Genomic DNA, 27,823 nt, shown 5'->3' on the forward strand with positions numbered 1-27,823 from the left:
TACAACAAAGCCAGGAAGGGACTTTTCACAAGAGCTTGTAGCTCTAGTACATAGGATGAGAAAGAATTAATTGAGGTTCGAGGAGGGCACATTTAGACTGGCTGTTAGGAAGAGATGATTTACAGTTGCGGGGTGGTAGAGGCTGGGAGGGGATCTGCTGGAGAGCAGCTCCGTGGGGAAGGGCCTGGGAGTGCTGGTGGACAGCAAGTTCCGCATGGGACAGCGATGTGCCCTTGTGGCCAAGAAGGCAAGCGGGGTGCTGGGGTGCACAGGAGGAGCGTGTCCAGCACACTGAGGGAGTTCTCTGCCCACCGCAGGCTGCCGGCACGGAGGCCTCGGCCGCCGCCACGGGCACGGCAAGTGGCCGCCGCCGGCGCGCGCCTGTGGCGCAGCCTGTGCGGCAGCGGCGGCAGGGGCGGAGCCGCGCGACATGGCCGCCGGGCGGCTGCCGCCGGGAGCCCTCACGCTGAAACAGGTAGGGGCGGGCGGCGGTGGCGCTGCGCTCTCCCGCGGGCTGCCGCCGCCTCGGCCGTGCCTCCTCCGCAGCCCCCGCCGGCCTCGGTGCCGAATGGCGGCAGGGAAGCGGGCGGGCGGAGCCGTGCGGCGGGCGGGCCTGCGGGCAGGGGGGATCGGGAAGGTGCAGTAGCGCTCGCCGTGGTCGTGCTGCCGTTCGTGAGTACCAGGCCTCGGGCACCGTAACGCGGCCCGCACTTGCAGGGTGCCGTTGTGGGAAATGTAGGAGTCTGGGACTGGGCTCTGGGGCAGTGCTGGGACTTGGCGTTTGTTCAAGTGTCCCTCGGAGCACACAGCCCCGCAGCGGTGTCCTGGGACGGCGCCTTGACTGCCCTCTCTCCTCAGTTCCTGAGGCGGCAGCAGGTGCTTCAGCTCTACAGGAAGATCCTGCGAGCTCTTCGAGAGGTCCCTGCCGAAACAGATCGCCAATATTTGAGGGACTGGGCCAGGGAGGAGTTCAAGAGAAACAAGGATGCTACAGAAGAGGTGAGGCTCAGGAATGCTTCGAGCACTTGCCCTGTGCTCTGTCACTCGGGTTCGTTCTGTGGGTGCCACTGCCAGCCTGGTGAGAACTCTCACGATAACTATTTTCTCCCAAGGAGCAGTTGTAGAATCATAGAATGGTTTGGGCTGGAAGGGACCTCCATAGGTCATCCAGCCCAGCCCTGCTGCAGTCAGCTTGGTTTTAACAATTCACCTCTAAATCTTATTCTCACTGTTGGTGCTTGTAATGTTTCTCTGATTTGCAGAGAATGTAGAAGCTAAAAAAGTAAATTTTGGTTACCCAAACCATAAATCAGAAAAAATACATGGAAGAATGCCATAACTAACATAAACCTTAGCTGTCCAGCTTCCTTCTAGCTTCTCTTTTCATCTTTAGATTCAGTTACATTGAAGCTGGAAACAGTCAAACTGGCTGATAGTGGCTATGAAGCATGTCTGAAAGGCAGAACCATTTACATTGCATGTGTGTCACCTGCCCTTTGCATTCTAGTTTGTTTCTTTCTCTAGTCACTGCTTAAGGAACTGGTGGCTGAATTATGCAGAGAGGTCATTACAGCACATAGATATAGAATCATAGAATTACTCTGGTTGGAAGAGACCTTAGAGATATTTACTCCAACCTCCCCACCATGGTCAGGGATGCCTCTCAACTAGACTCATCTGCTCAAGGCCTCATCCAGCCTGGTCTTGAACACCTCCAGAGGGAAGGCATCCACAGCCTCCCTGGTAAACTTAATTGCAGAGTCTTACCACCCTTGTACTGAAGAACTTCTTCCTAAGATCCAGTATAACCCTACTCTGCCACAGCATCCAACCATTTCCCCTTGTACGGTCGCTAGACACTCTGATACTGGAAGGTGTCCAGAGAAGGGCGACAAAGCTGGTGAGGGGCCTGGAACACAGCTCTGAGGAGAGGCTGAGGGAGCTGGGGGTGTGCAGCCTGGAGAAGATGAGGCTGAGGGGTGACCTCATTGCTGTCTACAACTACCTGAAGGGAGGCCGTAGCCAAGTGGAGGTCAGTCCCTTCTGCCAGGCAAGCAGCAACAGAACAAGGGGACACAGTCTCAAGTTATGCCAGGGGAGATCTAGGCTGGATGTTAGGAGGAAGGTGTTGGCAGAGAGAGTGATTGGCATTGGAATGGGCTGCCCAGGGAGGTGGTGGAGTTGCCATCTGTGGAGATGTTCAAGAAAAGAGCGGACGAGGCACTTAGTGCCATGGTCTAGTTGATTGGCCAGGGCTGGGTGCTAGGTTGGACTGGGTGAGCTTGGAGGTGTCTTCCAACCTGGTTGATTCTATGAAAAGTCCCTCTCCAGCCTTCCCATAGGATCCCTTCAGGTGTTAGAAAGCAGCTGTAAGGTTCCCCTCCATGGTCTTCTCAAGACTGAACAAGCCCAGCTCCCTCAGCTTGTCCTCAGAGCAGAGGGACTCCAGCCTTTGTGGCCTCCTCTAGGCTCACTCCAACACCTCTGTGCATTTGCTCTGTTCATCACCTGTCTTCACGTGCAGTTGTCACTCCTTACTTGCAAAACAATACACACAGAGGCATAAAGAAAACATTATTAGGGGGTCGAGTTTAAAGCAAAGCTATGGCCAGCTCCCCCAGAACATCATTAAGGAACTGGATAAAATTAATTAATTCATTATCCTGTTTTTTAACCATGTCAGTGACAGTAGCATGATTGCACATAAGCAAAGAGGTAAGAGAATTGTGTGCTTTTAGTGTGTTAAAATCTGTGTGCTTGTGTACAACCTGTGCTGCATGCAGCTGTTCAGTAGCTTCCCTTTTGCTTTCCAGGATGCGATCAGGATGATGATTACTCAAGGCAACATGCAACTCCAGGAACTTCAGAGAACACTGAAGCTGGCAAAATCCTGATCTTGATTCCATGGCCACCTGGACTTTCTGCTGTGAAGGAGCAAGAGCGTGGTTACATTTAACAGCCTTTGCTGACAACCTGGTAATGTTTGGCAGTGGAATCAACCACAGTGGGGGTTTTTGTTTGGGTTTTGGTCTTTCCCCTTTCACTTCTTGGTTTGGTTATTCTCCCATGTTGGAGTCACTCCCTGACAAAGGGCTTTAAAGAACTGAGTGTGTGATATAGCTTATGCCATGGGAAAAGCAGAAAGCAGCAACAATTACAACAGCCAAGCTGTGACAGGGAAATGGCAAATAAATAAAAGCCACATTATTTTGTCTTCTATTATGGCAGCTCCTAAGTGCTAACATTCATAGTGGTAGTAGCTCTTTCTGTACTGTGCCAAGGACTTTTAGCAAATACAGGATTATAGCATAATGCAGGATTATAAGAGCAGCTCAGTCTAACTGAGAGGCATCTGTGCCCATGGTGGGGATGTGGGAGTAGGTAATCTCTAAGGTCCCCTCCAACCTAAGCCATTCTATGACCTAAAAAAGACCTAAAATACATAAACATGATAAACATTAAGAAAATGTTTTGTGCATAGATACTGATTTTCAGTTATGGATGAGTGAAACTTAGAAAGAGGTTTACTGCTGAGTAAAACTTGGAAGGAGAGGTCTTTGTGTATGAAAACAAGAGATTTTAGGCCCAGGAATGATTATTGGCAGGTTAACAGGATCTACCTTCAAGTTAATATTTACAAGTATCACAGAATCACACAAAATGGTTTGAGTTGAAAGGACCATAAAGTTTCAGCTCCCCTGCCATGGGGGCAAGGACACCTTCTAATAGACCAGATTGCTCAAGGCTCCATCCAGCTTGGCTTTAGAAACTTTTAGTGTTGATGACCCTCCACAAAGTCTCTGGGCAACCTGTTCCAGTGCCACACCACCCTCGTGTGAAGAATTTTTCCCTCACCTGAATTCCTTCCTCATCCAAATCAATCCTCCTCCAGTTTGAAGCCACTACTCCTGTCTGTTAAAAATCGTGGCCCAGCTGCCCTGTAGGCCTAATTCAAATACCAGAAGGCTGCCATTAAGGTCTCCTCAGACCCTTCTTTTTTGCAGGCTGAACAATCCCAACTCTGCCAGCCTGTCTGGAGGCTGCAAGCGTCAGCTGACAAAAGGCAGCGCGTCCCTGCAGCCAGACCCAGTTTTGATGTTTCGTAGCTACACATAAAAAAGCTTAGAAGCTGAAGTCCTGTTTTCTGTTCCCCTGAGTCAAGTGAGGCAATTGTGTCCATTTTCATAGGTTCCCTGAATGGTTTAGGTTGGAAGGGATCTTAAAGATCACCTAGTTCTAAATCCTCCCTGCTGTGGGCAGAGACAGTTTCCACTGGACCAGGCTGCTGAAGGCCTCATTCAACCTGGCCTTGAACACTTGTAAGGAGGGGGCGTCCATGACCTCCCTGGGCAACCTGTTGCAGTGTCTCAGCACCCTCACTAAAGAACTTCTTCTACTATCCAGTCTAAAGCTGTCTTCCTCAAGCTTAAAGCCATTCTTGTCCTATCACGACAAGCCCTTATAAAAAGTCCCCTCACAGCTTTCTTGAAGGCCCCTTTAAGTACTGGAAGGTCTCCAGGCTGAACAGCCTCAACTCTTGCAGCCTATCCCCACAGGAAAGGTGCTCCAACTCTCTGGTCATCTTCATGGCCCTCCTCTGCACGGACTCCAGCAGTTCAATGTCCTGCTTAGGCTCGGACACCAGAACAGCTGGGATCTCACAAGAGCAGACAGGAGGGGCAGAACCACCTCCCTCATCCACTTCTTTTGACATGGCCCAGGACACAGTTGGCTTTCTGGTCTGCAAGTGCATGTTGCCCACTCATGTTGAGATTTTCATCAGGTGACACACTCAAGTCCTTCTTGAGGCTGCTCTCAAGCCACTCCTCATTGGGATTGTGCCAACCCAGGTGTAGGACCTTACACTTAACCTTGTTGAACTTCATCAGGTTGGCTCAGGCCCACCTCTCCAGCCTGTCCAAGTCCCTCTGGATGGATCCCCTCCCTCCAGCATGTTAACCAGACTGCACAGCTTGATGTCATCTGCAAGCTTGCTCCAGGTCAGGGTTGGAAGGGACCCCAAGAATCATCTAGTTTCAACTGGCCTGCCATGGGCAGGGACACCTCACACTAGATCAGGTTGCCCAGAGCCATATCCAGCCTGACCTTCCAGGAATGAGGCTTCTGCCACCTCCCTGGGCAACCTGTCCCAGCATCTTACCACCCTCATGGTTAAGAACGGCTTCCTAACATCTACTCTAAATCTACTCTAGCTTGGATCTATTCCCCATAGTCCTATCCTTACTTGACACCCTCAAAAGTCCCTCATCAGCTTTCTTGTAGGCCACTTCAGATACTGGAAAGCCACAAGAAGGTCTCCTTGGAGCTTTCTCTTCTCCAAACTGAACAACCCCAACTCTCAGCCTGTCCTCAGAGGAGAGGAGCTCCAGCCCTCCAGTCCCACTGTCCATCTCTCTGACAAGGACGTCCAGCAGCCCTGGTGCCCTGAAGGCCACCGCTTGTCACTGGTCTCCATTTCTCTTGTCTAGAAAGGATTACAACACAGACTTCTGAGCAACACTTAACTTTAATTGCTTGGCAAAACGTTCACTTTATCAAGATGATACAAAACTTGAGTAGCATGCTTCTGCATTCCTACAGTAGCTGAAACAAACCTGTAAACATACCAAAGTGTCTAGATTAGACTATGGAAGGCAGAGCCATAAAACTAGGATAGCTGCAGGTACACTTTTCTGGTCGTGACAGTGCATTAATAGGGACTTCAAAAATATATAATAATACAATTTGCTTTGCTTTATACATCTGCTAAGAAGATGAAAACTTTAATTAGTCAGCAGTGCCTTCAATACTGGAAAAGTCTTTTGTATTGATTTTAGGGCTCTTCAGTACAGGAAAAAAATCTCCTTGGCATAAGAGCACTGCATTGTGTTTGAGTTCTTTTTGAACAGTTAGTTCTACTATCATCATCAGTTCAGTAAACATTTTTCTAGCAGAATCTGATGGAGCCTCCTCAGAGGCATAAGGAGGAAACTTTCAAGGGGGTGCAGAGGCAACAATTTACATTGCCTCAACCTGGACAACAATTGGTCATTGTGAGCTGCAATATGACAACAAAATAAATCTCTAGAACTCAACATCATTTTCCTTTGTGGGACTGTTGGTGAAACCAGTCCTGAGAAGTGCAGACTCACCAGACCTGGCCTCTCTTGCAGAGTTAATTACACAGGAAAAAAAAAGAGAGGAATCCTTCAGAGGAACAAAAGACACTGGTCTGGACAAGGTGTCTGGGAGAAAATCCTGACTCTGCAGAAGAACCATTTGAGTGCTGGGAACCAAGCTCCCACTTGTATAGGGGAAGGGCTTTGTCAAGATTCTTCACTCATCTGTTGCTTGGAGGAAAAGAAAATAATATTCCATTTGTCTCTAACAAGTAGAACATGGTTATGGTGAAATATTTGGCATCCACAACCTGAAGAAAAACCTTCTCAGTCAGATTACTGGAGTACAGCCCCACCACAAGCAGCTTTGCAACCAGGACACCATTAAAACTCAAGACAATCCAAATTTAGTGTTTGTTTTAATCATGTAAAACCAACACAAAAGCAAAGTGGCAACTGAAGCCCCTGTACCTAACGGGATGACTCACCATGGGAACCTGACCTCTCCCAGCTGGAAGCCTGAACTTGTCACCAGCATGGGCCTGTAGTTTGAGTTGGTTCTGTAGCTTCTCTGCACTGAACAGAAAGAGCCCGTGGGGAGTAGCTAAGAGTGTTGATAGCCCTTCATCACTAAGGAATTTCTGTCAAAAGCCCTCCAGCACCCTGCATCTATTCCAGTATTGGTGTGGCCATGTGCTGGCCTGGAGCACTCACTGACATGCTCCAGCCACACAGGAGCTGTGTGGAAACGTGGAAATTCCCTTTTCAGAAAGCAGGTTTGGTTTCTAATGCAGTCTGGTTTCGAGCAGCACCTGGAAATTGAGAGTGCAATATTGAATGGACACTGGGAAGGATCTAATCTGCAGCATCTCATTGTCCTCAGGACAGTCTGCATATGAATTCTCCTCGGTTCTGGAGTTCCCAAAGTTGTTACTACTCCAGAAACAGAGTTCAGTGTGGATGTAACAGGCACTGCAAATACATCTCTGTGTCACCATTTCAGTTTCCCAGACAGCAGGTTCCAGAGTGAGTCCTGGTGCTTGTCTTTACTGCTTGGCAGGTGCTAGCTCTCCTTCTGCACCTTAGTCCTTAGTTTGCTGAGCTCTTCTTCCAAGCTTTTGATATGCTCCTTGAGTGCAGCTTTGTCCTGCTGGGCTTTCTGGTTGGCTTGGCACCGAGCCTCCTCTATCTTCCGTTCATACCACTTCTCCATCTGCGTGGAGACAGCCTCAAAGAAGTACTGCGTTATCTCCAGGGCCTGGGAGGTGTCTCTGGCTGGGGCTGGGGGCTGACCTGCAGGCAGGGCAGAGGGCTGCTGCTCCTGGCTCTGATGTGCCCCACCGTGGTGCAGAGCTTTGTGCCTCGACTGCCCACTCTTGCTGGACTTCTTTGTCTGAGTTCCTTTGTTGATGAAGCAGCCGCTCTGTGGTTCAGCCTTTGCAGGTTCAGTCAAGGGCTGCAAAGCAGCTTGCACCTTAACATGTCTTAATTTGGAGCCCAAAGGCTCAGAGGAGGACAGCTCCTGTTGGCACCTGTGGAAGGTGCTGGCACCAACAGCTTTGTCCTTTGGCCTGACATCTTGAGCAGGGGCAGAGGAGGAGGCTGCTCTGCCGACAGCTAACTGTTGCTCTGTACCTACAGAATAAAACAGACACAGATATATTGAGAAAAGCTCTGGGCATTTATCTGAGCATTCAGAGGGCCTCACTGTTAGGCGGACAAGGTGGTATCTGGTGTACCATGTTGCAGGTACATGGCAGAGGCTTCTACTGGTTCATCACATCTTCACCCTCAGGAGATACAACACAGAGTCATGAAAACAGAAAAGCTGGCACAGGCAGGGAGGCACTGCAGTGCAGCTGCAGCACTACAGACTGACAGCAGCCAAGGGACCTCCTCAGAAGGACACGTAACAAACACCAGGCTGGATTCCCAAAGTCTCCTGGGATTTATGACCACTGCTGTGAGCACTGAAGCCCTGTTAGTTTTGCAGAGGTAACACTTTAGTGCTGCTGAACTGTTCAATGTAGTGTAGTTCACACTCACTACCACAAGATCTCCTGTGTGCTCTTCAGCCTTTCTAGTCTGACAAGGTACCCATGCCCACATCTGTTCACTCTGCACAGTGCTTTGGAGGGCACACAGAAGGTATTGTCCAGAAGCCCTTGGCTTTGCTAGCACTTTCTCTGGATGTGGAGACCTGACCATTCTGCCTGCCTCTTTTTTTAACTCAGAAGTTCCCCTAGCCAAGCACAGAGAGGTGGCTTGAACCCTACTTGTGGGTGGCTTTGATCCCTGAAAGAGCTTGTCAGATGCATTAATTAAACAGACTCTGCTTCAAGGAAAGAGGGAAAAGTGAGAGGTTTATTCTCAGTCTGAGTATTAACAAGTGAAACTAATTCATGTTCTTGCACCCTGCTATGATAGATCCCCTGCATCTGAAGAGCACTAAACACACTTCCTTCAGTAGATTTTGGATAATCTGCACACCTCCCTGACAGGCAACAGGGTGGGAGCAATTTCAGCTGGGAAAGAGGGAAAAATGTCAGCAGAGTTATTCTGAGCATCAAAGGACTTTGCTGAAAGACAGTGACAAGGAAGCACCAGGGAGAGTCAGTGGAACTCCACCCAAACACACCTTAAATTATTCCCAGTGGCTGCCTTGAAGTCTCTTCTAATCCCAAGACATTAGCCATACAGATGGGGGAGAACACTCAGCCAGAATTAGTATCTGTGGTATTCCTCAGTTAATTAGCTGCCTTTGAAAATGACATCTAAGTTACCTGATGAGGTTGTACCCGATGCACCATCTTGCTGAGTGCAAAAGTGCTGCCCAAAGCTCTGCTCTGGCATCTGGACTCTGCTTCTTCCCCCATCTTCTGAGAGGCTATTTGGAAGTGTGATGTAGGAATGCTGGTGGGAGCCCTCTGACTGCAGCCTGGGCTGGTTGGCTTTACAGTCCTTGGCACTGTGGGGGTTGTTCTCAGTATCCAGGGTCTCAGTGAGAGACTCACAAGTGGACAGTGTTGATTTTGGTCTTGATGACCTGGAATCTCCAGAAAGCTTGAGCTCCAGATTCTGAATCTTCAGCATGCACCAAGTCTTCAGCTCATCAACCAAGGAAATCTAGGAGAAAGAGACTGTAAATTACAGGACCCTCTTATGTGTTTAACTCCTATGGTTCCTGGGCCACTGAGGACAGGTGGTGGGGACAGAGAGAAGCAAGCTGGGTATCTGGAGGCATAGACTCTGTACATGCTGCCATGGGAGTATTTAAAGGACTGCAAATCAGAAAAGCTTGAAAAACTATGCATTAGCTTTAGTCCAAGCTACCCCCTCTCAGATTTGAATGTGCTGCTTCAAACAGAACCCTGAACTCCTCTGATCAGGGGTGACTTGGTCAATCATACAGCCAATGGCACTTTGGAAGTGCAGGGAACATCCCATGTGGTCAAAGCTGCCATTTCCTACGAGTGAAATTCAAAGCAGACACTTCTGGGGCACAGCTTTTATACCATCCCCAAGCTCTGTGCCTGTTCATTCTGTGATAAAGGTGAGTGCTGCACTAAATGATGTATCACTGACAGTTTCCAAATTGCAAAGGTGCTTAATAGAAGTCAGCTGCAGAGGCTCTGCCAGTAGCCATTTTGAACACAAGTAGCTCTTTCACTGTCCTGAGATGACATCATGATTTTAGCAAGATAGATTTGGAAACCAACAGAATACTTATGTTCTCTTACTGTGATATTTCAGTATCTGAAGGGGGCCTACAATAAAGCTGGGGGGGACTTTTCAGGATGTCAGGTAGTGACAGGACATGGGGGAATGGTACAAAGCTAGAAATGGGTAGATTCAGACTGGATGTTAGGAAGTTCTTCACCATGAGGGTGGTGAGACCTTGGAATGGGTTGCCCAGGATGGTGGGTGGTAGAAGCCTCATCCCTGAAGGTGTTTAAGGACAGGCTGGATGAGGCTCTGGACAGCCTGATCTAGTGTGAGGTGTCCCTGCCCATGACAGGGAAGTTGGATCTAGATGATCCTTGTGGTCCCTTCCAACCCTAACTGATTGTATGATTCTATGAACTAAAGACCAAAGCTGTCTTACTTTTGCAAGTACTTTTCTTTAGAGAAAAGTGTTCTGTGGCTGTCAGACTACAGTCTGCTGAGCTTAGCACAGCTGCCAGTCTTTTAACACCCATTTGAAACAGCCTTATCAAATATCATGATATGTTACTGCACAAAGTGCACCTCTGAATTCTTAGAATCCCAATAATGAGAACATTGATTGCATTTTTTTACCTGCCTGAGTAGAGAAACACAGATTTCTTAGCATGTTATAAAGGTGAGTCTGCAGAAGCTAGATAGGCAAGAGCTGGATCTCTATGGGAACAGTTATTCCTGGGATGATGGAAACCTACCAGGAGTAATACACAGCTTGGTGATGGTGCACTGCTGCTAAAGGCAGAGGGAAGAACTGAAGCCTTTTAATACATGGGATTAAAAAAAGGTCAGACAGAGGTGAAGGAAGAGATTCCCAGGGCACACAACCAAATGGAGAAGTGAAAGGAGTAACACAGACCTTAGCCTTCATTATTATTTGCAGATATCAGAATCATAGAATGGTCTGGGTTGGAAAGGACCTCTGAAGGTCATCCAGTCCAACCGCCTCTGCAGTCACCAGGGACATCTTCCACTAGATCAGGTTGCCCACAGCCCTGTCCAGCCTCACGTTGAGTATCTCCAGCAATGGGTCCCAACCACCTCCTTGGGCAACCTCTTCCAGTGTTCCACCACCCTCCTGGTGCAGAACCTGTTCCTAACATCCAATCTCAATCTGCTCTGCTCTAGTTTGAAGCCATTGCCCTCGTCCTGTCCCTGCAGGCCTTTGCAATCTCTCTGCAGCCTTCTGGTAGCCCCCTTCAGGCATTGGCAGGCTGCTGTTAGGTCTCCCTAGAGCCTCCTCTTCTGCAGGCTGCACACCCCCAGCTCCCTCAGCCTGGCTTTGTAGCAGAGCTGCTCCAACCCACTGAGCATTTTTGTGGCCCTCCTTCTGGACCCACTCCATCAGCTCCATGTCCTGCTTATATTCCTGTCTTTAAGGCAGCAAAAGCTGAAAGCACAAGTGGTGAAAGTCTAGCAGTAAGAATGTTTGGGGAGCACTACGGTAGAAAGAATCTCTTCTGTTACAGGCCACACACTTCAAACCATGACAGTGGGACTGGAATTTGCATTCCCTGTTCCCAATGCAACAGCTTTGTAAGTCTGGGTTAGAGATTAAGGTGGTGGGTAGGAATCATTTGGTCTTTGAAGCTGTTTTGCCCATTTCACCGGATGAGATCAGTCTCCAGTATTCTCCCTGCCTGTTGGAATGAAACTCTTGAGCTGATCCATCTGGGCTAACAGAGCGGCTGCTCCAAGCCCTACCTGCCGCTTCTCGCCCTGGCTCTTCTCCAGCTCGGCGTGCTGCTGCAGGCGCTGCAGGCACTCTGCTCGCTCTGCCGACAGCCGCTCTGCCATCAGCTTGTCTAAGACGCGGAGCTGTGGAAAAGAAACACCACTCAGCCGAGACAGCCAAGTGAAGGAGCAAGCAAAGCCCCCAGCTGTGAGCCACGCAAGCCAAAGTACCCTCTGCCTTTCGGTCTCCGTTGCTAGCAACCTTCTCGACTACAGGTAAAAAAGGTTTGCTCACAAAATTGCCAATGAACAATTCAAACCAAAAAGTACTGCAGAGGATCTTGGACCTCAGTGCAAACAATTCAGCAAGAGGGATTTCCACAGTTACGAACTGGGCAGCTGCGGGACTGCTTTCTGCCTTCTGGCTTTCCCTCCTGGGGCCTCAAGGCATTCCGATTTATTGTCTAAAGAAGCACTGGAAGGCACTTAACACATTAAGTGTGTTTTTCTCCAGGCCCTGGTTTGCAACATTAGATGGCTGTGGAATGTCACAGTTGGCTAGCCTCGAGCATTAGATTTCAGGCTGGTTGTCACAAGGCCAGAAGCAATAAATGAATCACGACAATGAAAATAGTCATTAAGCTTCACATCTCACAGTCACGTGGGCAAGCACACCTCCGGGTCAGATTCTTACTTGGTGTTGGGTTTTGCTTTCCATCTGGCCCAGCTTAACGTTCATCTTATCTTGTACCGTCCCAAACTCAGCTTTTATCTCCTCCACTGTTGCCTCCAGCTGGTTCTCCAGTTTGTTTATCAGGGGCTCACAACGACATCCATTTATCGGTGCCTGAAAGGAGCAAACATTTACTTGCTGTGCCACGGTGTCCTCCTGGGGCACTCTGAACATTATCACAGCCTCCCTGGGTTGGTCTGGGGCTCTTCCACACCGTGTACTGTACCTCAGCCTTCTGACAACATCTTCCAGTAGCTCAGCAAACAGGCTAATAGTTGGAGAAGCACTAACTAGGAAAGAATTATGGACTCCCTTTGGTTGGAAAAGATGATTACAGATCATCGAGCACAACCATTCTCTAACTGCACCCAGGCTGGTGCTAAACCACGTGCCTCAGCACCACAGCTCTGTTTTAAACACCTCCAGGGATAGGGGTTTCTGTGTCTGTTTTAAACACCTGCCGGGATGGGAGTTCAGCCACCTTCCTGGTGAGCCTATTCTAGTTTTCAGTAACCCCTTCAGTGAAGAATGCACCATGGTCAGAGTGGCAGGTCTGTCATTCCCTAGATCCTCCTGTTGGGTATCACATTTGCCCATCTCCAGTCAACTGGAGTAGCCAAGACTGGCAAAGAATGATGTAAGGTTGTTTGCTGAGCACTTCTGCCAGCTCCTTCAGTACATCCTGAGTGTAAGCCATCCATTCCCACAGACTTGTGTATGTCTAAGTGGTGCAGTAAGACACTAACCATCTCCTCTTGGATTGTGGGGGCTTCCTTCTGGACCCCATCCCTATCTTCCAGTTGAGGGGGCTGGGTATCCAGAGAGCAGCTGGCCCTGCTGCTGAAGACTTGCTTGATCTGATTCCACGGACACACAGTGACAGCAGTGCTGACTTCTGAGCAGCCAAGAGCTCAGCTCACGTGTGCCATGGTGCTGGGTGAGGGGTACCACATCACAGGCCTGTGCCCTGTGTCTCAGTGCTGGAGTTCTGAATCGTACAGAATCACTACACCTTGTGCATGTGTGGGTTTGTGGGAATTGTTGGTTTTTTTAACCTAATGCCAACAATTTGCTCTTTCAGGTTTTTTTTGTGGCAAGGTCTCAGACCTCACATCTGCCTCCACCCTGCATTCAGCACAGGCCACCTGCCTTTGACTCCCGTGACACCATCCCAAGGCTCCTTTGCAAGGGGAGCTGCACTGACCACATGGACATCTCTTGGGGAGGTGGTCAGAAAAAAGCTTGGAGCTGCAGCTAATGAGGATTATCTGTCCTCTGCAGCCCACAGGCAGAAACTGGCTCTGGAGCCCAAAGCAGCCGCTCTGAATCGGTCTGCTGAGGAGCCTCCCTCCCTCCTCTGGCCCTGCAGTGCTGTGCCACAAACTGGAGGTTAGTCCCTTAGGCTGGGGAGGGTGGGTAGTTTGTGGAGCACTTTAGAGAGCCTCAGAAATACAGCTGATTTTAAAATTCTGTGTGATATTCAGGGCCTGAAGGCATCAAAGCAGAGAGCTGAGCAAAAAAAGCAGGGGAGAGGACTGCCATGCATTTCAGGGAATACAGGAAGGGAATCTGGCTCTATTAAGCTCATCTTTGTAAACAAATCCTATCTGCTCCCTCCACCTTTGTTCCTGTTCCCCAGGTCATCCTTACTGGCCCATCCTCCTACCACCTGATCCCAGGGGCAGGGAGATACTGCTTTTAACATATCAAAGGTCCTCCATCCTTTCCTGAAGCCTGCTCTTAGGATAATCCCATAATGCCCCTGTCTGGAAATTCCTCAAGCATCACACAGCAAGATGTTGGAAAATATGGCCAGTAGAACCTTTGAAGTGTGGCCTGAGTGACCTTCAGAACCTGCTGAATTTCTTAACTCCAGCAAGGGACTGAGCAGAACTGGTGGATGGATGTGAGAGGCTAAGGGTTGAACTCCCTGAGGTACAGGAGGGAATTGCAGACATTTGCAGCCTGCACAGGGTAATCTGCTTTTCTGTAAACATGGAATGGTAAATAGCTGCATGGAAAAAAGGACTAAACCACCAGGCCCTGCTGGAATAAAGGATCACAGAGATTTAGGGGTTGGAAGGGAACTCCAGAGATCATAAAGTCCAACCCCACTGCTGAAAGCAGGATTACCTAGGACTGGCCACACAGGAACACATCCAGGTGGGCTTTGAAAGTCTCCTCTCTGGAAATGGGAGACTTCACAACCTCTCTGGGTAGCCTGTTCCAGTGCTCCATCACAAGAAAGTGTCTCCTCATGTTGAGGTGAAGCCTCCTGTTGTTCCTTGTCCTATCACTGGGCATCACCAAAAAGAGCCTGGCACCTTCATCTCGACACCCACCGCTCAGGTATTGATGGACATTGCTCAGATGCCCTCTCAGCCTTCTCTTCTCCAGACTAAACAGCCCCAGGGCTCTCAGTCTTTCTCCATGGAAGAGATGCTCAAGTCCCCCAATCATCCTCGTGGCGCTCCACTGGACTCTCTCCAGCAGGTCCCTGTCTCTCCTGAATTGGAGAGCCTGAAACTGGACACAGTGTTCCAGGTGTGGTCTCAGCAGGGCAGAGTAGAGGGGGAGAAGAACCTCCCTAGCCCTGCTGGCCACACTTTTCCTGATGCCCCCCAGGATGCCATTGGCTCTCTTGGCCACAAGGGCACACTGCTGTCCCATGCAGAACTTGCTGCCCACCAGGTTGGATTTGAGGATCTCCAAGCTGTTTTCCAACCGAAATGATTCTGTGACTCTGCAGCTCTATGAAATGCACATGAGCTGGTAACTCCAGGTTTACTCTCAGTTTCTGTGAGGCAGCTCCTGCCTCCAGTAACCCCAGAATCCCCAAAGACAGTTGCACTAAAGAATCAGACCGGAACGTAACCAGGCTCTCGGCTTGGGTAGCAGCCTCAGTGCTCACACACTGCTCTCTTTCTTTTCCTTGGAAATGTTCTTTGCATTTCCTCCTGAAAGTCACAGGATTTCCAGTGCCACTCCCAATCACTGTCCATGCCTCACCTCCAAACAGGAAGCACTCTGTACACCGGAACTGCTTAAGGTTGCCTCCTTGGCGCACACAAACCCAGCTTGTTGCTCACCAGACCTCAGCCTAAAATGCTGCTGAAACCCAGACAAGGAAAACAGATCCGCAGCCCTGGGAGCACAGGTAACGTTAGCTAACTGTGCCTCACCTCCAGAGGACTCACCTGCATCACCTTCCCATCCTTCCCTCGGTAGAGAGTGTAGAGCTGGTAGGCTCGGACCTCGTGGGGCGGGGGAGGAGAGGAGCAGTGGTGCTTACTCCTGCGCTTAGGCAGGTTCTGCTGGGGCCGAGGGAGTGTCTGCTGATCCGCTGGGGAGATGGGGTCCGAGTGCGCCGACACCTGCAAGACACACCCAGTGCTTTCCCTGTTCATGGGCCCCGGCAAGCTGCTCCTGCTGGGAGCAGGGCAGAGCTGGTGTGACAGTTACAGCAGAGAAGTGATGAAAGCACCCATCCGGCTGCAGCAGGCGGCCACAGCCCTGGGGCGTGCCAGCACAGTCACAGAGTGGTTCAGGTTGGAAGGGACATCACAGATCATGCAGTTCCAAACCCCTGCCACAGGCAGAGACACCTTCTACTAGAACAAGTCACTCAAGGCCTCATCCAACCTGGCCCTGAACAATTCCAGGGAGGGAGCAGCCACAACCTCCCTGGGCAACCTGTGCCAGTGTCTCACCACTGTCACTGCAAAGAACTTCCTAACATCCAGTTTAAATCTCCTCTCTGCCAGTTCAAACCCATTCCTCCTCATCCTGTCATTACAAGACCTTGTCAATAGTCCCTCCCCAGGCTTCCTGTAGGCCCCCTTCAGATACTGGAAGTCACCAGATTGGCACACAAAGCTGCTTTGTGTGACCCTTGGCAGCAGAATGTCCCCACCAGAAATCCATCTTGTCTGAAGACTACCTCTGCCCCAGCCTGCCTTGGCAACACATCGTTGGCACACATGTGCTACTGTTCAGCAACCACCCCTGCTCTATCTGCTGTCTTAAAGCTCCTGATACCTTCTCCTTTGGCTTCTTCTTTTTGCTCTTCTTCCCTTTGGGGTCTGGTGAGGTGGAGTGAGGTTCATCCTTGGGGTTGCTCTTCTGCTGCGGTGGCTGGTCACTGCTGGGCGTGTCGTCAGCAGCTGAGATGCTGCCCTGCTCCAAGCAAAGACAGGGAGCTGAGGGTAGCTGCAGAGTGTGGGAGGGAAGAGCCTTTCCTTCCCTTTGCCAGGTTTAAGCTGCTCTGCACACCTGAGCAAAGCGTGCCTCAGACAGCCATGCACAAGTGATGGCTCCCAAGAGGCCTGATGGGTTTTCTTTACAGACCCTTCTCACTGCAGATGCAGTTGGCAATGCCAGGTTGTACCTTGCTCTGTACCACTTCATCCCGTGGCACAGACTGAGCTCTCCTTTCCTCCTTCAGCCTCTCTCTCTTCTTCCTCAGGCTTCTCCCACGGTTAAAGCGCGAGACCTGACGGCAGAGCACACTGTTACTCAGTGATGTCATGCTCTTGCCTACCACAGAAGCCAAGTACCAGGGCAGAGCTTTCTCACCTTTGTCTAAAAGGCAGTGGGTACAGGAGAGTGCACTGCCAGATGGGTGCTGGTGGGCCAAGCAGTGTTTATAGCCATGACAACACAGCACCGCTGAGCTAAGTCTGCCAGGGCTCTTTGCTGTTTCCCTGGAGGGATGAGCACCAACTCCTGTGTCCTCAGGCTGGTTTCCACACCAAGCCAGCCCTTATCACACACAGGTGGCAAGGAGGAGCTGGGTAGGGATGGCACCTGATCTCACACCAGAATACAGAGCTCTCCCAGGTGCCTTCTGGCCTGAGGAGAGGTGTAGCATTTCACACCCAGCAGCAGGTTACGGATAGGACATTTTGTCCCCATTATCAAAGCATCTGCCAATGTGAGCAACCATACTGGGGACAGGACATGTCTGAGGCAGGCAGCAGAGTGACACAACCCAGGAGCTCGCAGGTACAGAGCAGCTTTCTAATACCAGGGCCAGGTATTGCTGCTTCTGGCTGCTCCAGCCTCACTGGGACCACCAACAGCACTTCAGGCTGAGGCTTAGTCTGCACACCTGGCTGGACTGAGGGCATGAAGGGCTCCATGTCACCAGACCAGAAGCCAGCACACAAAGCAGACACCTTTCAGAGCAGACAATTAAGGACCAGGGCATGTGGTTTCTCAGGGTTAACTGACCTCAGTTCCACATGCATGTGTGTGTGTGTTGGAGAGAGAGACTTGTAACGTACCTGTGATGCTTTAGTGAGGAGAAGTGCAACCTCAGGGTTGTTGTGCTGCCTGGCAAGCTCTAGAGGGGTCTGACCTGCCTGAGAGGAAAACAAAACCAGTATTTCCTTCAAAACATAAGCCACTGGGAACATGGAATTTCTCCACCCGAGGTCAGTGCATGCTCTGTGCACAAGAGTAATGTGACTAACTGCTTTCCTTCACCCAGATTTGACTCAGGTCTAACAGCCAAACATTTCCTGCCAACACTACGGAGAGTGTTGAAGGGAGTCTGCATTAACACCAAGGAAACTCCACATCCTGCTTACATTGTTGACAGCAGATGCATCAGCTCCTGCTTCCAGCAGCAGCTTAACCACCTTCTTGTGGTTGAGAGCAGCAGCCACGTGGAGAGCAGTATCCCCTGCCTGCAAGTTAGAAAGCAGAAACAACCATGTTACACAAAGGCCCTGGGTCTCACCCTGCAGAAACCACCCTTTCCTTTCCTAAAAGATGCTCAGAGGTCAGAAGACCTACACCTACTCATGCAGCATCTGAGCTTAAATGAGGCCTGGTCAATAAACCAGCGTTGGGAGGAAGGGGACAGGAGGGGCCAAGGAGCTATTTCAGCCTGGCTTTGAGAAGCGCAGCTGAGGCCCTGGTGACCTGGCTTAACTAAACCAGGTGACACATGACACAGCTTGGAGACAGCCCAGCTCCACTGCCAGCAAACAGATAGAAGCTCTGGGGGCAGAACTGGTTTCCCCACCACAGCCTTCTCTCTTCCTTTGTCTTTCCCCCCCTGCAGGCTCAGGTCTTTGGCGTGCAGGTGCTCATGGATCACATTACTCAAGAACAAGCAGAGAGCTCGCAGCAGCCAGACACACCAGGTTCTCTTAATGAAATTCCTCAAGCAAAACAGCTTTGGGCCCAAAGCCAGGGGGCAACCTGGGTCCAGCACCAACACACTGCCCCGCCCTTGTCCCACGGCAGGAGGGTGAGGACAGTTGTGATCAGATTTGGGCACCGGTAACAAAGCCAGCAGCTGTTTGAGGCAGAATGGACACGTGCATACGCTGCCCTCCAGGCCCCTTGGCCTTGCATTTTGCCTTCAGAAGATTGCATCTCCCTGAGCCTAGTGGAAATCTATCCCCTGTTCTGGTGTTCAGAATCTATCCCCTGTTCTGGTGTTCAGAATCTATCCCCTGTTCTGGTGTTCAGAATCTATCCCCTGTTCTGAGTGTTCAGAATCTATCCCCTGTTCTGAGTGTTCAGAGTCTATCCCCTGTTCTGGTGTTCAGAATCTATCTCCTGTTCTGGTGTTCAGAGTCTATCCCCTGTTCTGGTGTTCAGAATCTATCTCCTGTTCTGGTGTTCAGAATCTATCCCCTGTTCTGAGTGTTCAGAGTCTATCTCCTGTTCTGAGTGTTCAGAATCTATCCCCTGTTCTGAGTGTTCAGAATCTATCCCCTGTTCTGAGTGTTCAGAATCTATCCCCTGTTCTGAGTGTTCAGAATCTATCCCCTGTTCTGGTGTTCAGAATCTATCCCCTGTTCTGAGTGTTCAGAATCTATCCCCTGTTCTGAGTGTTCAGAATCTATCCCCTGTTCTGAGTGTTCAGAGTCTATCCCCTGTTCTGAGTGTTCAGAATCTATCCCCTGTTCTGAGTGTTCAGAATCTATCCCCTGTTCTGAGTGTTCAGAATCTATCCCCTGTTCTGGTGTTCAGAGTCTATCTCCTGTTCTGAGTGTTCAGGAACCAAGTCATTAGCTGTGCAGGTCTGCAATAACGTTGGGTGGTGCTGGGGAGCAAAGGGAAGCGGTGCCTCTCTGGGCCACATTCACGCTAGTTAATACTCAGTAACCCGTTTTGCAAGTTAAAAAGTCTCATTTCCACATGAAATGAGATAGTCAGTTTGATGTGCTGAAGCCTGTTTTGTCTGCTGCAGTGTCTTACATCTAAGAAATGAGGTTAACTGTGCAGAAAACGTCCTGATGCTGCCCAACAACACATGGACCATTTCCCAGGACCACAAGATGATGCTGTTAAGCACCACAGGATCTGTTTACTGAGCAGGTTTAACACATTTCAATGTGATAAATCAAATCCCTTCTATCACCCAACCAGGCTATGCTGCAAGGACAGCAATCAATGGCTCCCCTATAAGCTAATTAGGGATGATGAATCAAAGGTTAGACTGGTCATTACTTTGGATTTAAACCGTTTTTGAACCTGCTTTCTCCTGTCTTTTTAATTCCCCCTGCAGCACAATGCAGGAAGGAGAAGTATTCCTGAAGAACCTGCACTTCTGGAGAACCTGAAGGTTAGCTCTGCTTCAAAATGTCTCTGTAATGGCCACAGGATCATTAAATCCTGGCTACAAAGGGGAAAATGGGCCCCCATCAAACCAGTGGGTTTCTTGTCCAGCACCATTCTGTACTGAACTGGTAAGGACCTAGGAGCACCAACTCTGACCCCTATGTCCCTAACCCTCTTTCTACCCCAACACACAACTGCAGAACCCCAGAAACAGGCAATGCTTTACAGAAATGATGCAAATGGGATGGCAAAATGACAAAGCACTGATATGTGTCATTACTCTCAGGCTCTCCTCAGAAGCTCAGGCATTTGGTGGTACACTGAAAGACAAGAGTACAATGGGATTGCTTGGGCAGGAATCCCTCTTCCCAACAACTCTCCATCTGCACAGGGCACAGAGTCACAACGAGCTTCATGCACTGACCTGGTTCTTTTCATGGACAGAACAGAAAGCAGTGAGCAGCACCCTAATGATGGGCAAGTGATTATAACGAGCAGCCACATGCAGACAGGTATCTCCTGCCTGCAAACAGAAACAAAGCTCTGAGCATGTAACCACAGTAAGAAAGCTTGTGCTTGTCATGGTGTTCAGGGCTGAAACCAATCCTGCTAAACCAAAAAGAGCAGTAAATGCCACACACATCCACCAAACAGGGAGTGATGCTCTCGTCTCTGCAGGGCAAAACCTGCTCTCAGGGGTGGGAAACGTTAGCAAGAGCTGGGGCCTGGCTAGGTGATGGGAATCATAGAATCAGCCAGGGTTGGAAGGGACCACAAGGGTCCAACTCCCCTGCCATGGGCAGGGACACCTCACACTAGATCAAGCTGTCTAGAGCCTCATTCAGCCTGGCTTTAAACAACAACAGGGATGAGGCTTCTACTACGTCCCTGGGCAACCTGTTTCTAACTTCTTCCTAACATCCAGTCTGAACCTACCCATTTCTAGCTTTGTTCCATTCCCCCCAGTCCTATCACTACCTGAGCCTAAAAATTCCCTCCCCAGCTTTCTTGTAGCCCCCTTCAGATACTGAAAGGTCACAGTAAGTTCACCTTGGAGCCTTTTCCTCTCCAGACTGAAGAGCCCCAACGCCCCAAGTGTCTCCTCATACTGCACTGATCAAATGCTGCTTTACTGCACTGATCAAATGCTGCTTTACTGCACTACCAAACCTAACTTGTATGTTTACATCTGTTACTCTGATCTGCAAACCAAACTGGAAGCTCAACTGAGCATTGCACATAATGAAGCAAAGTGGAGGTGTGGAGGCCAGAGCATCGCCCCCACAAGTGGCAGCACATGTGCAGCTTGGACACTGCAGTGGGCTGCCCAGGGAGGTAGTGGAGTCACCAACCCTGGATGTGTTTAAAGGTTATCTGGATGTGGTGCTTGGGGCTATGGTTTAAGGTGAACCTTGTAGAGTAGGGTTCTGGGTTGGACTTGGTGATCCTAAGGAGCTTTTCCAACCTGGATGTCTCTGTGATCCTGTGACCCCATGGGTTTCCACTCCTGGGGGCATCTGCCCACCTTGACATCAAGTGTGCACAAAAGCATCTTTCTTCCTTCCCTTTTCTCTCCCTTCTGTCATGCCAGATCCATTATGTCCAGAACTGTCTGAAATTGAAGTCACCTTGAAACTCCCTCATTTGACAGACTGACACAGGGTATATGTTATGTCTCAGTGAGGGCAGGGCTGGAGAATTTAACCACTCTGGCGTAAAATCCCTTTAAGAGTTCCATCTTTTGGGGAGAGGAACCCTGTTGCAGAACTGCCCAATGGTGTATGGACCCTGAGAAGCAGCAAAGGACCAGCTGCCTCAGTCTGTGCAAGGGCAAAATCCTCTTTGGCTCCCTCCATCTTCACTCAGCCACAGAATCACAGAGTGTCAGGGGCTGGAAGCGACCTCAAAAGCTCATCCAGTCCAACCCCACTGCCAGAGCAGCATCCCCTAGAGCAGATCACACAGGAACACATCCAGCTCTTGACTGTCTCCAGAGAGGGAGACTCCACAACCTCCTTGGGCAGCCTGTTCCAGGGCTCTGTCACCCTCACAGGGAAAAAAATCCTCATGTTTAAATGAAACTTATGCCTCAGCTTCCATCCATTGCCCCTTGTTCTGTCATCAGGCATCATCCATCAGAGCCTGGCTCCAGCCTCCTGGCTCTCACCTTTACATCCTTATAAACACTGATGAGGTCCCCCCTCAGTCTCCTCCTTTCCAAGCAGCACAGCCCCAGCTCCCTCAGGCTCTCCTCATAACAAATGTTCCATGCCCTTAATCATCTTTGTGGCTCTACACTGGACTCCCTCCAGCAGTTCTATGTCCCTCTTGAACTAGGGGGCCCAGAACTGGACACAGTACTCCAGATGGCAGAGTAGAGGGGCAAGAGTACCTCCCTGACCTACTAGCCACAGCCATTCTAATACCCCCCAGAATGGCATTGGCCCTCCTGGCCACCAGAGCACATTGCTGGCTCATGGTCAACCTCCCAGCCACTAGGACCCCCAAACCCTTATCCCCTTTGCTGCCTCCCAAGAGGTGAGGTACAAGCAGTGCATCACTCAGTCTTACCCAAAGCATTCCTATGGACACATCAGGACATGGATACATGCCTGTGGTTTGTTAGAGGGTGTTTTTCAACAGCATTTATAATCAAAATCACAGCTTAAAGCATTTCTGAGCAATGCTGACAACTGAAAGCAGCACAGCTGGAACAGAGGCAGAGGGAAATGAAAAGTTGTGTTCAAAACTCACATTGTTTTTGAGGTCTGCTCGAGATCCTCCAAGCAGCAGAACACGAGTGCTCTGGGAATGGCTGTTCTGGCAAGCCAGGTGAAGAGGTGTGTTACCTGCCTTAGAGAAACACAGCAGACCAGAAAACAGTCAGAAATGGGATACAGGCATTCACAAATGAAAACCTCACAGGTCTTGCCACAAGGAGATCCACCCCGGGGTGGGAAATGTTGCTGTTATTTTCCCAAAGATATAAGCTGAATGAACCTGGACACTGAAAGCCCTTTTTCATCCTGGAAGTTATTGACCTGGGATATAGGCAAGGCAGAAATGGGACAGTCTAATGATATCTGCACTGGGGAAATGAGTTTGCAGGAAGCAAAGGCTCTAGAAACTGTCTGGTTATAGAACCATAGAATGGTCTGGGTTGGAAGGGACCTCCAAATGTCATCCAGTCCAGTCCTCGTGCAGTCAGCAAGGACATCCTCAACTAGATCAGGTCACCCACAGCTCTGTCCAGCCTCACCTTGACTATCTCCAGGGATGGGGCCACAACCACCTCCTTGGGCAACCTGTTCCAGTGTTCCACCACCCTCCTGGTGCAGAACCTGTTCCTAACATCCAATCTCTGTCTGCTCTGCTCTAGTTTGAAGCCATTGCCCTGCCCTGTCCCTGCAGGCCTTTGCAAACAGTCTCTCTGCAGCCTTCTTGTGGCCCCCTTCAGATACTGGGGGGCTGCTATTAAGTCTGCCCAGAGCCTCCTCTTCTCCAGGCTGCGCTCCCTCAGCCTGGCTTTGTAGCAGAGCTGCTCCAACCCCCTGAGCATTTTCATGGCCCTGCTATGCACCTGCTCCATCAGCTCCATGTCCTTCCTGTATTGAGGGCTTCAGAGCTGGATGCAGCACTGCAGGTGTGGTCTGAGTGTTGGTTGATTGCTATCAAACTGCTCTGTCAAGCAGCTAATTTGAAGAAATGGAATTGTGGTGGTTTAAGTTTCCCTCATGCACACACAAAAAGAAATGTGCTGCCATGGGGCAGCATCTCTGACCTCAAGCAAAGCAGACCACAACTGCTGAAGGGTTGGGCAGAAAAGGCTCACAATGATGAATTAGTTTCTTTATGATCATAACAAAATCCTGCTCCAAGCCTGGCTGGGTCTGTAGGTGCTCTCACAGGGCAGGATATAGATTTTATGCTATCAGGAAGCTTCAACTCTCAAAAAGCCTGCCAGTCCCAGCCGAGATGAGGAGGAGAAAAAACAGCCACCCAAACCCCAGAGAACAGCATCCTAAGGTTCCTGAAAGAAGCAAACCTGCCATTTTTATGGACAGAAATCAAAGGAGAGCTTCCTTGGGCACTGCCTCTCTAAGATTATGAAGGGGTTTATTGGTCTGACAAGTTCTCCTGGCAGCATTTGACTTTCCTTGCCTTGAAAATCTTTGGAGGATTTCAGTTTGTGTGAGCTAGAAATTAAATCACCTCAGGTAAAAAAGGTTTCCCAGGCTCACTGGGCTCTCTGTTCACCTTGATTATGTCCTTTAATTAGTCCCTTGTGCTCTCCAGACAAAGATCAAAGCTGCAGGGTTTGAATTACGAAAAGACAGCTCTTAGATATGGTCTTAGGTCTTGGTTCCAGTCTCCAGACTGGTAGTCTCTAAGATGTAGCAGACATGGACATTTTCTTTCTCATCTAAATTGCATTCAAGGGTTATTTTTTTCCCCTCCTGGGTTTCTCTCTGAAAAGCCTCTGCAATGTCTTTATCATTTGCTGTTTGCAAGGTTGACCTTGGTGAGAAGTCTGAGAGGTCCTCTGCAGGAGGTGATGGGTGAGGACCTCAGTGCTGGGAGGTGTCAAGGTGCTGGTGATGATGCAAAACCTGGGGAGGTGGCTGACACCTGTCAGGCTGTGCTGTCATCCAATTAGATCTGGACAGGCTGGAGAGCAGTGAAGGCAAACCTCATGAAGTTCAACAAGGACAAGTGCAGAGTCCTGCACCTGGGGAGGAATAACAACAGGCACTAGTACAGGTTAGAGGTTGCCCTGCTGGAGAGCACCTCTGTGGAGCAAGACCTTGGGGTGCTGGTGGGCAGCAAGTCCTGCATGGGCCAGCAATGTGCCCTTGTGGGCAAGAGAGCCCACAGGCATCCCCTAAGCAATCCCAGGAGATACTAAGCAGGACTCACAGAAAATGGGACAGCAGTGTTCCCTTGTGGCCCAGGAGGTTTGGGGTGCATCAAGAGGAGTGTGGCCAGCAGATCCAGAGAGATTCTTCCCCTCTACTCTGCCCTGGTGAGACCTCACCTGGAATATTGCATCCAGTTTTGGGCTCCCCAGTTCAGCAGGGACAGGGATCTACTGGAAAGAGTACAACAGAGAGCTATGAAGATGATGAAGGGGCTGGAGCACTGCCTGATGAAGAGAGGCTGAGGGACCTGGGGCTGTTTGGTCTGGTGAAGAGGAGACTTAGAGGGGATCTAATCAATGTTTACAAATATCTGAGGGCTGGGGGTCAAGAGGGAGGGGACAAACTCTGCTCAGTTGTGCCCTGTTACAGGACAAGGGCAATGGATGTAAGCTGCAGCACAGGAAGTTCCACCTCAACATGAGCAAGAACTTCTTTACTGTAAGAGTCCCAGAGCCCTGGCACAGGCTGCCCAGAGAGGCTGTGGAGTCTCCTTCTCTGGAGCCTTTCCAGCCCTGTCTGGATGTGTTCCTGTGTGCCCTGAGCTAGATTGTGTGGTCCTGCTCTGGCAAAGGGCTTGGACTCGATGATCTCAGGAGGTCACTTCCACCCCCTGACATCTTATGATCCTGTGAAAATAGAGTTAAATTCCTTCCATCTGCTGCTGCTTAGCAGGGCTTGGCAAATCGAGCAGCCTGTGTCTGGCCCAATGGCCAGGTGTAAGGCGACAGCCTGCGGAGTACTTCTGCACATGGCACTCAGCCCTGGCAGCCAGAAAAGCTGCCACAGATTTTGCTTTGTTGTCTGCCACATAAAAAGCTGAGAGACCAGAGAAAGCATTTTGGGATTAAGGAGATTTAAGCTCTTCATTTTTCTGGAAATCAAAAGGGTAAAAGCATGTCTCTGTGTGTGTGTGTGTCTGTAATTCTATTTTTCAGCAGGTCCTGAGAAAAGAATCCTGCCCTTTAAAAACCACCCTGACAGTGAAATGCAAAGGGAGAGAGGACTGTGTTGGTAGCACATCAAAGAGCAGCACAGGAGATGCTCATGCAGTATTAAAGTCTGCCAATCATCTTTCAGACGTCAACCCTGCTGAGCTATTCTCAGCAGCTGCTTTCCAGGAGAGGCTGTCTCCAGTTGACAGCCGCTGGATTGTGAGCTAAACCTCCTAATGCCCTGAGGCACCCGAGCATGCAGGGCAACCAGACTTGCATCTTAAGCCCACACCTTTGTACAGAGGCACAGCCACAGACAAGCCTGTCCAGAGACAGCAGTGTAATGGTTCACAGGAGCAGAAAGATGAGCGTGGGAAGTTGTCTAAAGCACCTTCAGTACAGACCCAGGTCAAATGCACAGCAAAAGCAATCACAGACAAGAAAAACTGCAACTTGGAACTAAAAGAAGAGATGATGTCATTCCTGAGCACAGTGACCATCACTGTGCCAAGGGAGGTCTGGGCTGGATGTTAGGAGGAAGTTGTTGGCAGAGAGAGTGATTGGCATTGGAATGGGCTGCCCAGGGAGGTGGTGGAGTCACCATCCCTGGAGGTGTTGAAGCAAAGCCTGGATGAGGCACTTAGTGCCATGGTCTGGTTGATTGGCCAGGGCTGGGTGCTAGGTTGGACTGGATGATCTTGGAGGTATCTTCCAACCTGCTGATTCTCTGGAGGTATTCCAATCCTGCCTGGATGTGTTCCTGCATGATCTGCTCTAGGTGATGCTGCTCTATCAAGGGGGTTGAAATGGATGAGCTTATGGTGAATCCCAGGTGGGGGAAGACAAGGAGCTGCAATAAGAGCCTGTGCTCCTATAGTTAGGCAGAACTTTCTACTGTGAGATAGACTTTTTCCACTCTCTGTGACTTTTTGTTGCTTAATTGCAAGAAAGAAAAGAAAAGGGGGGGAAAGGAAGAAAAAAAAAGGGAAGGAAGAAGGGAAGGAAGAAGGGAAGGAAGAAGGGAAGGAAGAAGGGAAGGAAGAAGGGAAGGAAGAAGGGAAGGAAGAAGGGAAGGAAGAAGGGAAGGAAGAAGGGAAGGAAGAAGGGAAGGAAGAAGGGAAGGAAGAAGGGAAGGAAGAAGGGAAGGAAGAAGGGAAGGAAGAAGGGAAGGAAGAAGGGAAGGAAGAAGGGAAGGAAGAAGGGAAGAAAAAAAAAAGGGGAAAACTGGTGAAAAAAATGAAATAAAAGAGGGGGGAAAAGGAGGGCTTTGGATGCTATTTTCTCATTAATACAATTAATTTTCACCTTAGATCACACCAGCCACCATGAACCTGCTTGGTATAAACGAGAGCACCGTGGAGCTTTGCACAGGAACACCAGGGTTCCTCAGCTGTAATTCCTGTATCATTCCATGTGCTCCTGAGCTCCTCCTGCATCAGCTGTCAACACATGAAGTTCCTAATGCCTGGGGAGCAATCATCCAGGCATAATAAAAGGAAGATAAAAAGACCCACTAGGAGCTGGTCCCCCACCCACTGAGAGATGCCACGGCCAGAAATCTCCAGCCACCTTAACACCATCACTGAGAGCTTCTCCTGCATGGGTCTCACCTTGTTCTTGGCCAGCACATTGGCTCCTGCTTTAACGAGCACTTTGGCAGACTGGCTGAATCCATGCCAGCAAGCTTCATGGAGAGCAGTGTTCCCATCCTGAGGAGCACACACACGTAGGAGGAGGGGGTTAGAGCTGTGTCCACACGCACAGGAATGTCACATTCAGAATGCAGCAGCTGCAGGCCCCACTTGCCCACTTCAAAAATAAAACCTTTTCTCTTCCTATTTGTTTTCTACTTTGTTTTGGGGAGTGGGGAAAGACATTGTTATTCCTTTTGCTTGGAACTTGGAATTCCAGTTACATTTACAGCCTGAGAGTCTCCAGTTCTGGGATAATCAAGGGAAACTGCTCAGCATCTTCTGTAGAGTACAGCATGCTTATAAATGCCTTCATTTTTAACTTTCATAGACTGAGAGCAGACTCCTCAAGGTTTGGAACTGTTACCCTGATATACAAACAAGCAAACAAATAATGATAACATTGACTACAACTACAACACAAATGATAATGCTGATACTAACAAGAATGCTA

The 27,823-nt window shown here is 49.7% G+C and overlaps 2 protein-coding genes and 1 long non-coding RNA gene across 7 annotated transcripts in view; 2 read left to right on the plus strand and 1 right to left on the minus strand.

Moving 5' to 3' along the window:
• The first annotated feature begins 367 nt into the window (after window positions 1–367).
• Window positions 368–3,219, plus strand: LYRM2 (LYR motif containing 2). The gene is made up of 3 exons (XM_064169436.1): window positions 368–475; window positions 859–999; window positions 2,814–3,219. The coding sequence occupies exons 1-3, from the start codon at window positions 431–433 to the stop codon at window positions 2,892–2,894; spliced, it is 267 nt and encodes an 88-aa protein (XP_064025506.1). The 5' UTR covers window positions 368–430; the 3' UTR covers window positions 2,895–3,219.
• Window positions 3,220–5,508: 2,289 nt separating this feature from the next.
• ANKRD6 (ankyrin repeat domain 6) overlaps window positions 5,509–27,823 on the minus strand; it is a 96,950-nt gene continuing 74,635 nt past the window's right edge. For 4 of the 5 annotated variants that reach the window (XM_064169433.1, XM_064169432.1, XM_064169434.1 and 1 more), the window contains 12 exons: window positions 27,289–27,387; window positions 22,582–22,680; window positions 20,252–20,350; window positions 17,838–17,936; window positions 17,532–17,609; window positions 16,634–16,738; window positions 16,285–16,422; window positions 15,444–15,620; window positions 12,208–12,360; window positions 11,544–11,657; window positions 8,903–9,245; window positions 5,509–7,754 (listed from right to left, as the gene is read on the minus strand). In XM_064169433.1, the coding sequence (XP_064025503.1) occupies window positions 7,183–7,754; window positions 8,903–9,245; window positions 11,544–11,657; window positions 12,208–12,360; window positions 15,444–15,620; window positions 16,285–16,422; window positions 16,634–16,738; window positions 17,532–17,609; window positions 17,838–17,936; window positions 20,252–20,350; window positions 22,582–22,680; window positions 27,289–27,387 (2,076 nt within the window). In that variant the 3' untranslated portion in view covers window positions 5,509–7,182. The remainder of the gene's footprint in view (window positions 7,755–8,902; window positions 9,246–11,543; window positions 11,658–12,207; window positions 12,361–15,443; window positions 15,621–16,284; window positions 16,423–16,633; window positions 16,739–17,531; window positions 17,610–17,837; window positions 17,937–20,251; window positions 20,351–22,581; window positions 22,681–27,288; window positions 27,388–27,823) is intronic. The other variant, XM_064169435.1, reaches the window with a different exon arrangement.
• Window positions 19,778–27,516, plus strand: LOC135189270 (uncharacterized). Its single transcript, XR_010308004.1, has 2 exons — window positions 19,778–19,955; window positions 26,989–27,516. It is a non-coding gene; the product is annotated as an uncharacterized LOC135189270 (long non-coding RNA).

The sequence above is a fragment of the Pogoniulus pusillus genome, chromosome 31 (genome assembly GCF_015220805.1).
Source record: "Pogoniulus pusillus isolate bPogPus1 chromosome 31, bPogPus1.pri, whole genome shotgun sequence".
In the NCBI taxonomy this organism is placed as follows: Eukaryota; Metazoa; Chordata; class Aves; order Piciformes; family Lybiidae; genus Pogoniulus; species Pogoniulus pusillus.